Below are 13,005 nucleotides of genomic sequence, written 5' to 3' on the forward strand. Positions count from 1 at the left end.
AAGAACCAGCTGAGAGGACTAAAGGAAATAGCACCTATTCCTATCAGCCAGACTAGAGGAAATTTATACTTCACATCCATTTCTGCTTACCATTGCACTGGAAATTCTAGCCAGTGTAGTCAGGAAAGAAAAAGAAGTTATCAAGATTGGAAAAGAAGTTAAACTGCCTTTTTTCATAGACAACATGATCATCTGTGAAGAAAATCTAATGAAATCTGCAAAATGGTACTAGAATTAGTGAGTTTAACAAAAAGCAGGATATGAGACCAATATACAAAAATCAATTTTTTTCTTTTTTTCTATCTACTGACAACAAAACAACATGAAATTGAAATTTATAAATACTATATATAATGGCAAAAATATGAAACACTTAGCCATAAACTGGATGACAGATGTTAAAGACCACATATTGAAAACTAGAAAATATTGCTTAGAGAAGTTAAAAAATACCTTAAAAAATGAAGAATTACAGTATGTTCATGTTTCAAAAAATTCAGTATTACTAAAATATCAGTTGTCTCCCAATTGATCTGTAATTCGACACAATCCCAATAGAAATCCAGCAGACTTTTAATAGAAATTGATAAACTGATTCTAAAGTCCATACAGAAATGTGAAAGATTTAGAGTAGCCAAAACAACTTTTAAAAAAGAACAGTGTTGGAGAACCAACACTATCTGACTTCAAGACTATAAAAGACTGTTATGGAGACAGTTTGTTATTAGTACAAAGACAAATAGATTAATGGAACTCAACAGAGACTTCAGAAATACACCCACACATATACAGTCTACTGATTTTTGACAAAGGCAGTTAAGCAGAGAAATAATAGTCCTTTCTACAAATGTTACTTAATAAAATTGTATATCCTTGCATAAAAAAATTGTGATTTATACTTTGTGTCAAATTTTTAAAAACTAACAGAGTGGATCATGAGCCTTAATATAAAACCATAAATCTAGGAAAAAATATTTTTGTGACCTTGGGTTAGGCAGTTTTTAGATAGTATACCAATAATATGTTCAATAAAAGAACATGTGGATAAATTGGACTTCTTTAAAAGTAAAAATTTTTGCCCTTCAAAAGACAGTTATGAGAATGAAAGGTTGGCCGCAGACTAGGAGAAAATACTTGCAAAGTACATATCTTATAGGGAACCTGTATCTACAATAGATTTTTTGAATTCTCAGAACTCAATAAGGGAGCAAACATAAAAATATGGGCAAAAGTTTTGAACAGATAGTTTAGAAAAGAATATATACTGATAATAAATAAGCGTATGAAAAGATACTCAACAACATTCATCATTAAGGAAATCAAATTAAAACTATAATGAGATATCATTACAGATATATTAGTATGACTGGAATACTGATCATACCAAATATTGACAAGAATGTGGAAGAAACAGAACGTTGCCACACTACTAGTGGGAATGTATACAATGATACAACCATTTGGCAGGTTCTTAAAGATTTAAGCGTACACTTATACTATGATCTAGCTGTTTTACACCTAGTTATTTACCCTAGACAAATGAAAGCATATACCATACAAAACATTTGTAGCAGTCAAATACTGAAACATTTTCATAGTCAAAAACTGAAACAACTAAAGCCTCCATCAATAGGTAAATGGATAAACAAATGTGGTATATCCATTCAATGGCTTACTACTAAGCAATAAAAAGAAATGTGCTATTAATAAATGGCACAACATGGATGAATCTCAAAATAAGTATACTGAATTTAAAAAAACCAGACAAAAAAGGGTACATACTGTATGATTCCATTTATATAAAAATCTAGGAAATGCAAATTAATGCATAATGACAAAAAGCAGATCATTGGTTGCCTGGAATGGGAAGGGGCTCTTATGGGGAAGGCTGGAAGGGAAGGTTTCAAAAGAACACAAAGAGAGCCTTGGTCATGATGGGTAAGTTTGTTATCTTGACTGTGGAGTTGGTTTCACAGGTGTATATGTATATCAAAATTTATCAGTTTATATACTTTATAAATATGTCAGTCAAACTTCAATAAAGCTCTTTAAAAAACCCCAGCTTCTGAAGAGCAGGGAGCAGTGTATTCCAGGCAGAGTAAACAACTTTTAAGAAGGTTCTAAGGTGGTAAAGGACTTAACTGTGTTAGAAATAGAAAGAAGTTCAAGAAAGCTGGGCATGTTGTGGTTGAGAGGGAAAATGGATTACAATTTTGATGTCTAGATTATCGAGGACAAGGTCATACAAGCTTCTGAAGCAATTATAAGAAATTCAGTTTTATTTCAAGCAGGAGAATTATAAGCTTCATATGTCTTAAAAATATTGACACTGCTGAATAAAGAAAATGTGATGGGAACAAAATAGATAGAAAGCCAGTATACCAGTTAGAAGGCCAGTTTTGCACTCCAAAGTGGGAAATGTAGTGGCTTTGATTAGGTTGATAGCAACATTGATGGAGAGAAGAGAATTTATCCAAAGATCATTAGCATTTACAGAGCTACTAATTCATTATAATTCATTATAAGAGATCAGAGAGGAGAATCAAAGGTTATGCCAAATTTGAGCTTGAGGTACTGATTGTGTCATGGTATTATTTACAAAGATGAAGAAGCTAGGTTTGGGGCAGGGAATGGTGGCAGGCAATAAAAATTTCAGTATTAGACATGTTAAATTATTGGGATGCTGCCATTTATCCTCATGATGATGTCAAATAGACAGATAAACAACTCTGAATATCAAAGCTTTAATTTGATTATGTGGCATACAGACAGTACATAATGGTATGGAAATAAAGTTACTTAGGTGGGGGGAGCAGGAGGAGGAAAGAGGAGGATTGTGGCTAAAAATTTTAACATTTAAATTTCAAAGGAAGAGGAGTATTTGGCAAAAATGACTTGCCAAAGAGAAGAGAAAAAAATGAGAATGTTGCAGAAGTCAAAGTATGGGGAGTATTTCAAGAAGTGGTCAGCCATGTTAAATGCTACAGATAGAATAAGAATACACTCAGAAAAGTGACTAGTACATCTTGCCCTGTGAAGGTTATTACTAACCCTTTAAAAAGTAGTATTGGAAATGTTTCAGATAGAGTCTAGAATTATATTAGACTGAAGAGTGACAGGTGAGGAAACAGCACAATTAGATAACACTTTCAAGATGTTTGGTTGTGAAGCAGCACAGAAATATAGGTCAGTATCTGTATTGGAATAAAGTATTAGGAGGAAGTTTCTTTCATTTTAGATAAAGAGCATATTTTAAAGTTAATGTGAATAAAGAATGATCCCTAGAGAAAGAGAGTTTGGTGATAAGGGACAGAGGGGATAAAGGAGCAAAATCCTTAAGAAGGTGAAAGGGGATGGGAATCAGAGAATATGTACAAAGACTGTTATTTTATAGGAGGCTTTCTCTACTGTAATACATACATAAAAGAAAATGAGAAAGCTACAGAATGAAAGGGATAAATTGTAAAATATATGATCTGGTTGAGAAATTAAACAAGTAGTTTTTATATCTGATTTTCAGTTCTATATCTTAATAGGTTTCCTTTCTTTTCGATACCCATTTTATAGCATAAATTTTCTTGCTCCAAAACTTTATGTTGAATGCAATTGTTTTAAACTGTAATTAGCAGGTAAAATATAAGATTCTCTTTTTCATGTTTAGAAAAGTGTACAAAGAAATAAAAAACATGGGAGATACTAATATATGTATGTTTTCTAGAGTTTAGAAATCTAAACAGTTATCTAAAATGTGAGTCAAACAAATAAAACAGGCTAATATACCATAAAGCAGTGGTTCTCAACCAGGGATGATTTTGTCCCTCAAAAGACATTTGGCACTGTCTGTAGATATTTTTGGTTATGACAGTTGTGGGGAAGGGTGCTCTACTGGCATCCACTGGGAAGTCATAGATACTGCTAAACAACCTACAATATACCAACCCAACAACAAAAAATTTCTTGGTCAAAATATCAATCCAATTAGAAAACATTCATACCAGAGCATTTGATAAGGTAAATGGAAATTTGGTAAGAAAATCACCAAAAGTATAAAGTGCTTGTATGTATGAAGACATTTATGTACTGGGTATTAGTCTCCTAAAGAATAGTGATACTTTATTTTACATTCAGTTGCTACTTCAATTACTATCTGAATTATATGATCAATAAGATATATTATAGGTATATATTCCTAGAAATTTTAAAATAGAAGTTGATATAGTTCATTGTACCCAAGGGGATACTATCTTCTAATATTCAATTGTTTATATACCATAAAATTTCTGTATCTCTTCTCAACCAGGATTTATTATATATTTTCTAATGAATATTAGACATTTTCCAAGTTTAACAGTCAATTTGTCTTACTTTTTTCATATATCAGACATAACTTTCTCCATATAGTCTTGGGGAAATATCACTATTTAGTGCTCAATATATTATTAGAAAAAGCACAATATTTGGCATGCACCCTTAGTATTTAATGGATACCTACTAGTGTCAGTAATGGATTGAACAATTTAACTGGCCTCCATTTCTTTGGTTCTCCATATTTTCAATCCAGCTTTCACATCATTTCCAAGATACAAAATATATGTGAAGAAGGAACTTTCCATTTTGAGATAGGATGTTGAAACACATGAAAAGTCCTTCATCCCTTCATCCCCATGGTAATGACAATAATGACAACAATAATTAATTTCCATCATAATAACAATGACAAAATTAAAATCATACTTTTCTATGGGGCTTTTGGGAGTGGTGGATTCAGAGAAGGCTTGATTAACTGAATGCCATGGAGATAAGAGCCATTCATAGATGAGCAAAAAACTGCAGCTACTTCCATACCTGGGGTAATTAACTGACCTGGGCATAGGTGGGGAAGGAATGGGCCATCCATAAATGGATACACTGCAAAGAATATGAAAGTCCAGTGCGGTTTAATGACCACCTGGACTGGCCTATTGAATGGGAATCTGAAATAACACAAAAGACAAAAATAAATTACTCAGTCTGGCAGTTCCCTGCCATCTAACCCTCACTAATCCCAGAATTTTTCTGAGAAAGTGGCAGTGCAAGTGAGACTGGGAAGCAGAGAGAATTCATGCAGTCTCAAGGTGCTTACATTCTGGAGTTACTATAGAATTTGATCCATGGTGAATTAAACTATCTGAAGCCCTCTCCCTGTACAGATACTGAGAATATCAGGAATAAGCCCCTAGGTGAAGGGAATGTGAAAGTTTGAGTGTTGGACAGAGAAACAAAGATATTTCTTTGTCCAGTTTCAAAGGGAAACAATTTGATTAAAACTGTTGGCCAGCCCCAGCTAAGTCAATACTTTGTAGAATCTGAATGATCAGCACTTCACTTGAGCTATCTGACAAAGGAAATTTTAGAAAAGGAGCTATATGTATATATACTTTTATGCGTAACATACTATCTAAAATTAGAAAACATGCAAAGAAGCAGAACATTGTGTGTGTGTGTTTGGGGTGGGGATAAGCAGATCCATGGACGACCCAAACTGCAGTTAGCAGACAAGAACTTCTGAACAATTATTGTAAGAAGTGACAGTAAAAGATGGATTAGAATGGGTGAATATATTGAAGAATTTCAGGAGAGGAATTGAAACTCTAAAAACCCTAAACTGGAAAAATAATTTCTTACGAAGAAATCATATGTAAAACATAATAGCAAAACTACTAAAACCAGCATCAAAGAGAATATCTTAAAAGGACTAAATAAACTTACACACACAATGATAGAATGAGTAGTTTCTCATTAGAAATAATTGAAGAGAGACAACAGAATGACGTCTTTTAAGTGCTAGAGAAAAATAATAATAAATCCTGAATTCTATACCTAGTAAAAATATCTTAAAATGAAGGTAAATAAATTTTTCATCAGCAGACCCACACTACAAGAAATAGTAAAAGAAGTTCTTAAGGCTGAAGAAAAACAATATTAGATCGATATTTAGTTACACAGTAAGAATGAAGAATACTGGGAATAATAAATATGTGGGTAAATATAAAATACTTTTTCTTGAAATCTTTAATTATTAATTTAGTCTTTAAATTAAAAATCAACAATGTGCTATGGAATTTATAACATGTAGAAGAAAAATATGTGACAATAGTAACAAAGAATGGGAGGGAAGTAAACTGAATTATACTTTTGTAAGTTTCTGTCATCATAAAAGAAGCAGTAATAAAGGGTAGATTGTGATGAATTATAGATATACGTTATAATCCCTACAGCAACCACTAAAAAATAAAACAAGTGTAGTTAAATATCCAAAGAGAAGATAAGATGGAATACTGAAATACATTTGATTTTTTTGAAAGGCAGAAAAGAGGAACAGTAGAAAAAAGAACAAAGGGGCCAACTAAAAGCAAATAGAAAGATGATAGACATAACCTAACTCCATCAATGGTTGTATTAAAAGTAAATGGAACACACATCCCTCATCCCAAATAATAGTAGAGATTATGAGACATGATAAAAAAAAAGACCCTATATGCTGTTTATAAGAAATGTACTTTACTTATAAAAACATACAAATAAATTGAAAGTAAAAGAAGGGAAAAAGAATTCCATCAAAACACTAACCCAAGAAGCTGAGGTAGCTATATTATGAGACTTCAAGATATGGAGATAGAGAGGCAATTCAAAATTATAAAAGAATCACTTTATCAGAAAGATATAAAAATCCTGTACTTGAATGGACCTAATAAGAAATATTCAAAATAAATAAAGCAAATTGTTAAAACTAAAGACGGAAATAGACAAATCTTCAATCATAGCTGGGGACTCATCATTTCTCCTCAGTAACTGATAGAATAGACTAAAAGTGGTAAGGGTTTAAAAAAACTTAAGCAACTCCCTTAACCAAATTAGCCTGATATAAACAAACACCCCCACATACAAATGAAAATATGCATTCTTTTTAAATAGACATGGAAAATTCATAAATACAGACTGAGTCATGGAACAAGTTATAATGGATTGAAATCAGAATACATTCTCTTATTACAAAAGAGATTAAGTTAGAAATCAATAATAGATATGTCTTAAAGTCCCCAAATATTTGGAAATAAAGACTTTTAGCTTTAAAATGTTATGGCTTAAAAATGAAATCACAGGGGAAATTTTTTAATATTTTTGAATTGAGTGAAAGTATAAACACAAAACACAATTTGTGAGATGTTAAAGCAGTATTTAAAGGGAAAATTTAGAACATTGGGTTCTTATATTAGAAAAGTAAAGAGGAATCTCAAATCAATAATCTAAACTATATTAAATATTAAAAAAAGAACAATGCTACTGAAAGTAAACAGAAGGATGGAAATAAAGATTGGAAATCAATGAAATAGAGGATAAACAATAGAGTAGATGAACAAAAACACAAGATAATTCTTCAAAAAGAATACTAAGATCCCTAAAACCCTAAAAGACTTATCAAGAAAGAAAAAATATAAATAATACCAGAAATGAAAAAGGGAGCATCACTTGGATTCTAAAGATGTTAAAAATAACAAAGTAAGACAATGAACAACTATATCCCTATAAATTGATACTATATCTGAAATTAAGGGACTTATTTAAAGAGAAAATTATAGAAACTGACACCAAACACACTGGAAAATATAAATAGCCTTTAAAATTTTTTTTGAAATCAAAATTACCCACACAAAAGAAATCTGTAGACCTTGAATGGCTTCACTGATTAATTATATCAAACATTTATGGAATAACACTAATTTTATGCAAAAAAATCCCAGGGAATAGAAAAAAGAGGGGCCCCAATATTGGATTTAACAAAGACTTCATAGCAGCCATTACAAATGTGTTTAAAGAACTAAAAGACATCATACTTAAAGAAGTAAGGGAAACTATGAAGATAATGTCTCATTGAAAATATAATATCAACCAATATATGGAAGTTATTAAAACCAAATGTAAATATTTTACAACATACTCAATAATTAACTCAAAATAGGTTAAAGAGTTGAATATAACACTTGAAACCATAAAAATCCTAGAAGAAAAAATAGGCATCAAACTCCTTGGCATGGGTCTTGGCAATGATTTTTTGATTTGGCAATAAAGGCAAAGGAAGCAAAAGCAAAATTAAACAAGTAGGACTACATCAAGCTAAAAAGCATCTACACAGCAAAGGAAGCCATCAACAAAATGAAAAGACATCCTACTGAATGGGAGAAAATATGTGCAAATCATATATCTGATAAGAGTATCCAAAATATGAGTCTCATACAATTCAATAGACTCATATAACTTACACAAATATAAACAACTCATACAACTCAATAGCAAAAACCCAACCAATCCAATTAAAATATGAGCAGAGGATCTGAACAGACATTTTCCAAAGAGGACATTCAGGTAACAAGTGCATAAAAGGTGCTCAGCATCACTAATCATTAGGGAAATGCAAATAAAAACCACAAGGAAATTATCACTTCATACCTGTTAGAATGGCTCTTACGAAAAATGCAAGTGTTAGGATGTGGAGAAAAGGGAACATATATGCATTTTTGGTGAAAATGAAAATTGGTGCAGCCTCTATGGGAAACAGTATGGAAATTCTTTTAAAAATTAAAAATAGAATTACCCTATGGTCTAATGATCCCACTCCTAGGTAACAATTCAAAAAAACAAAAAGAGTGGCTCAAAAAGATAAGCACCTCCATGTTTATTGAAGCATTATTTACAGTAGCCAAGGTATGGAAACAGTGTGTCCATCAATGTATGAATGGATAAAGAAAATATGACTCACACACAGACACACAGGAATGTTATTCAGCCATTAAAAAAGAATGAAATCTTGGCATTGGCAACAACAGGGATAGACATTGAGGAAAAAGTCTGAAAAAGACAAATACCATATGATATCATTTATATGTGGAATCTAAAAACAAGCAATACATGAGCCCATAGATACACAGATTGTGGTTACCAGAGGCAGAGGTGGGGGAACAGAATGAAATAGGTGAAAGGGATCAAGAAAAAAAAAATCAAATAAAAAATTCTGGTGTTGAAAAGTACAGTAAGTGAAAAAAATTTTGCTAGATTCTAGACAACAGTCAATTTCAACTGGCAGAAATAAGAATTAGCAAATGTGAAGGTAGGTTGATAAAGTTTGTATTCTGAAGGATAGAGAGAAAAAATGAAAACTCAACAAGCCCTTAGAGAAGTGAGAGATATCTTAAATGCACCAACGTGCCCATAATGGAAGTTGTAGAAACAGGAAAGAGACAGAAAGAAGCAGAAAAATATTCAGAGGTAATGACTGAAACTTTCTAAAATTTGATGAAAAAATGTACACATCCAAGAAGTTCAGGTAACTCCAATAGGATAAATGCAGATATCCACACCCAGACACATCATAGTAAAAATGCTGAAAGACAATGAGAAAAGCAGTATGAGAAAAATGACTTGTTATACACATGCAAGGGAACTCCAATAGGATTAGCAGCTCATCAGAAACAGTGGAGGCCAGAAGGCAGTAGGATGACATAGCCAAAGAAATCAAAAGAAAAAACTCTCAACCAAGAATCTTACATCCAGCAAAGCTATCTTTCAAAAAAACAAAGATGAAATAAAGATATTCCCAGATAAACAATAACAGAGAATTCGTCACTATTAGAGCCACCTTGTAAGAAATTACTAAAGGAAGTTCTCCAGGGTGACAGAAAGTAACCCCAGATGGAAATTTGAAACCACACACACAAAAAAAACAAAATATATAAAGAATCTATTCAAACTTTGGCATTTAGTTCTGTAACTTTAAAAAATAGTTTAAATTCTTTGAACTTACAGTTTCTTATCTATATAAAGTTTGGGCTAGAGTATTACAACAGACCTTTCCTAAAACTCTGATTGTTTGAACACATAAGTTTACTGGTACAAATTACATAAGGAAGGGGGTGGTGGGAAGGAATATGAACAAAGATAATTTTGGTACTTGACAGTAGCTCTAAAGTACTTCTGGGTATGAGAATTTACATTAAAGTAGAAACAATGAATGATTCACAAAGAAAAAATATGCAAGGATAAGAAAATCATAAGGATATTTTATGAATGTCATAGAAATGCAGACTGGCAGATAGTGAGAATTACAAAATGTTTATTAATCTATTGTGCCCATCTTTGTATTTGTCAGAAAAGTGGCAGAATGGAAAATAAGAAATATTAGAGATAAGAGAAAATATAGTGTTTATTATAAAAAGGAATTTGATACCACTAAATAAATCATTTAGTATGTACTACACAATATTGAATTTTTATAGATAAGTATAATACTTAAAATTTAAAGCATCCCCTTAAAGGCCTTTGAAAAGCCAATAACCATTTCTCTTGAGAAATCTTGGAAGATTTGATTAGGTTGTAAGAACCCCTTCTAATTTATATTAATCAATTCAAATGAATAATTAGTGATCTATTCTCAGATGAAACAAGGTCATGTATTAAAGTGGCTGCTTCATGTGAAAAAAATAAAAGGGGTTTTCCACCATCACGTTCAATTATCTTTTGTATTTATCAATTATCCTTTGTATTTAGTTATTGCTCATTTTTTTCTGTATCACTTGTTAAACTTTCAGAATAATTGTCATAACATGAGCACAGGAAAGTGGTTTTTACAGGGAAAGAAACCTTTTTACACTTAATAGGAATTAAGAAATAAAAATTATCTACTAAGAGCAAAATTTACCTCTTTTTTTTTTTTTTTGCCATTACATTTTCAGGTTTAACTGAGCTAAATGACGGTCCAGCTCCCCTGGAACTTGAACGTTGCAAGTCTCCCACTTCAGGTAAACATGAGTGGTATTTTTCAGACTTATGGTAATTCACTGCAGTAATCTATTGCTTTATTTTCATTCTTACAATGTGAAATTATTTGCAACAATTTTCTCCCCTTCCAGACATAACATTCAAACACTGGTTATCAAATTTTGGTGGAGGGAGTCTATTATGTAAAAAGGATATTTCAATGTAGTTTCAATTTACCTCTCACATAAGTGATTTTGAATACATTTTCTTTTTTTTCCAACTTACTTTTCATTTGCTTGTTACCTTCTTAGAAATTTTTATAATTTCCTTGTATAAATATACCTCTGATTTTATTTTAGTGGTGTACATGTTTGTTACTACAGTAAATGTGATTTTTTGTCTTTTTTATATTAAGGTATTGATACAGTCTTATAACAGTTTCACAAGAAAAACAATGTGGTTATTGCATTCACCCTTATTATCAAGTCCTCCCCCCATGCCCCATTGCAGTCACTGTCCATCATTGTGGTATGATGTCACAGAGTCCCTATTTGTCTTCTCTGAGCTATACTGTCTTTCCCATAACCCCACAGACACCATGTGCACCAATCATGATACCCCACAATCCCCTTCTCCCTCCATCCCCACCTGCCCTCTCCGACTCCTCCCCTTTGGTAACCACTAGTTTGAATACATTTTCGTATGTTTAAGAGCTCTTTTCTGTAAATCATCTATTCATATAATTGCCTCATTTTCTATAGGACTGTTTGTCCTTTTCATATCAATTTGTATTACCTCTTCATAATATTATCCCTCTGTGACAGATTCAAATATTTTTCTCAATTTAACTTTTAATTTTGCTGTGGTATCTCTTGCCTTAGAGCAGTTTTTTTATAATCAGACATTTATCTTTTCTTTTAAGGATTTCTTTCTTTATGTATAATAATTTAAATATTGGGGTTTCTACATTTTAAAGTTTTGGTAGAATTTCCCTGTCAAAACATTCACCCTTTATAATTACGTATTTTGTATACTTGTACTTTCTCTTCAAGAAAAGTATTTTCATTATGGAAATTTTCTAACACCTTGCAATGTTATATATACAAAGTTTGAGATTTTATCTTTCTCTAAGTAGGCTAGCTGACAATCTATTTTATTATTTATTTAAACCCAAAGAAGGGTTTTACTGTTTTTTTAACTTACTAATTTCTAATTAAACTAATCCTTATTTGTTCCCTCCTCTGCTTTCATTTGTATTACTTACTTTTCGTGGTAGATGTTTAATTCATTTATATTTAGTATTTCTTACATATTTATATAATATAGCTAAATTTCCCTTTGAACTCTGCATTAAATGTATACCTTTGATAAACTCTGAATGCATTAACAGTATTTTCTATAAAGAACAATTTGTTTATATTTCTTTGACTCAAGTTACTTAATGTAAATTTGTAGCAATAAGTATGTGTTACCTTATTAATTACGTTGTCTTTTGTGTCCTTATATTTTGCTTATTTGATTTGTCAAGGATGGAGAATTAAAATATATTAATAATGTATTTCTATTTCTCCTTGTATCTGCTGTTTTTTTAAAGAATATCATATATAGATATTGAAAAATATATCCACAAAAAATGCATTCTTTACCATTAATCACCATTGTTCATTTCATATTGTGTTCTTCACCTGAATTCCATCTTTTTTATTAATACTGCAACTCTTGCTTTTTTTAATGTAGAATTTTTTTGTATTCCTTGGCCTTAACCTCTTTGGGGTAAGCTCTTTAAAACTGAGGTATAATATATAAACCTCAAAGTGCATAAATCTTAAGAGTTCAACAAGACTACTTTTAAAAATCAATATACCATGTAAACACCCAGATCAAGATGAAGAATGTTACTAGAACCCCAGAAACCTCCCTCATGCCCCTTATGCACTAACCTCCAAAAAGGTACCTACTGTTTGGACTTCTATCACCACAGATTAGTTTTGTGGGTTTTGGATTCTCATATGAATGGAGTCATGCATTATTCACTTCTTTGGTTTCTTGCTTATTTTGCTCAACATTATGTATATGATATTCATCTATGTTGCTGAGTTTCATTGCTTTGTAACATTCCATTATATGAATATATCTCTATTTACACAGTTTATTATTGCTCAACATTTAGTTGATTTTCAGTTTGGAGCTATTAGAAGTCATTATGACCAATCT

The 13,005-nt window shown here is 31.4% G+C and overlaps 1 protein-coding gene across 6 annotated transcripts in view; it reads left to right on the forward strand.

The window, feature by feature from the left end:
• The window catches only part of STXBP5L (syntaxin binding protein 5L), a 387,143-nt gene that overhangs the window by 305,555 nt on the left and 68,583 nt on the right, over nt 1-13,005 (forward strand). For all 6 annotated transcript variants that reach the window (XM_036883434.2, XM_036883436.2, XM_057503095.1 and 3 more), the window contains one exon: nt 10,767-10,832. In XM_036883434.2, coding sequence (XP_036739329.2) covers nt 10,767-10,832 — 66 coding nt within the window. The remainder of the gene's footprint in view (nt 1-10,766; nt 10,833-13,005) is intronic.

The sequence above is a fragment of the Manis pentadactyla genome, chromosome 1, assembly GCF_030020395.1.
Source record: "Manis pentadactyla isolate mManPen7 chromosome 1, mManPen7.hap1, whole genome shotgun sequence".
Classification (NCBI taxonomy): domain Eukaryota; kingdom Metazoa; phylum Chordata; class Mammalia; order Pholidota; family Manidae; genus Manis; species Manis pentadactyla.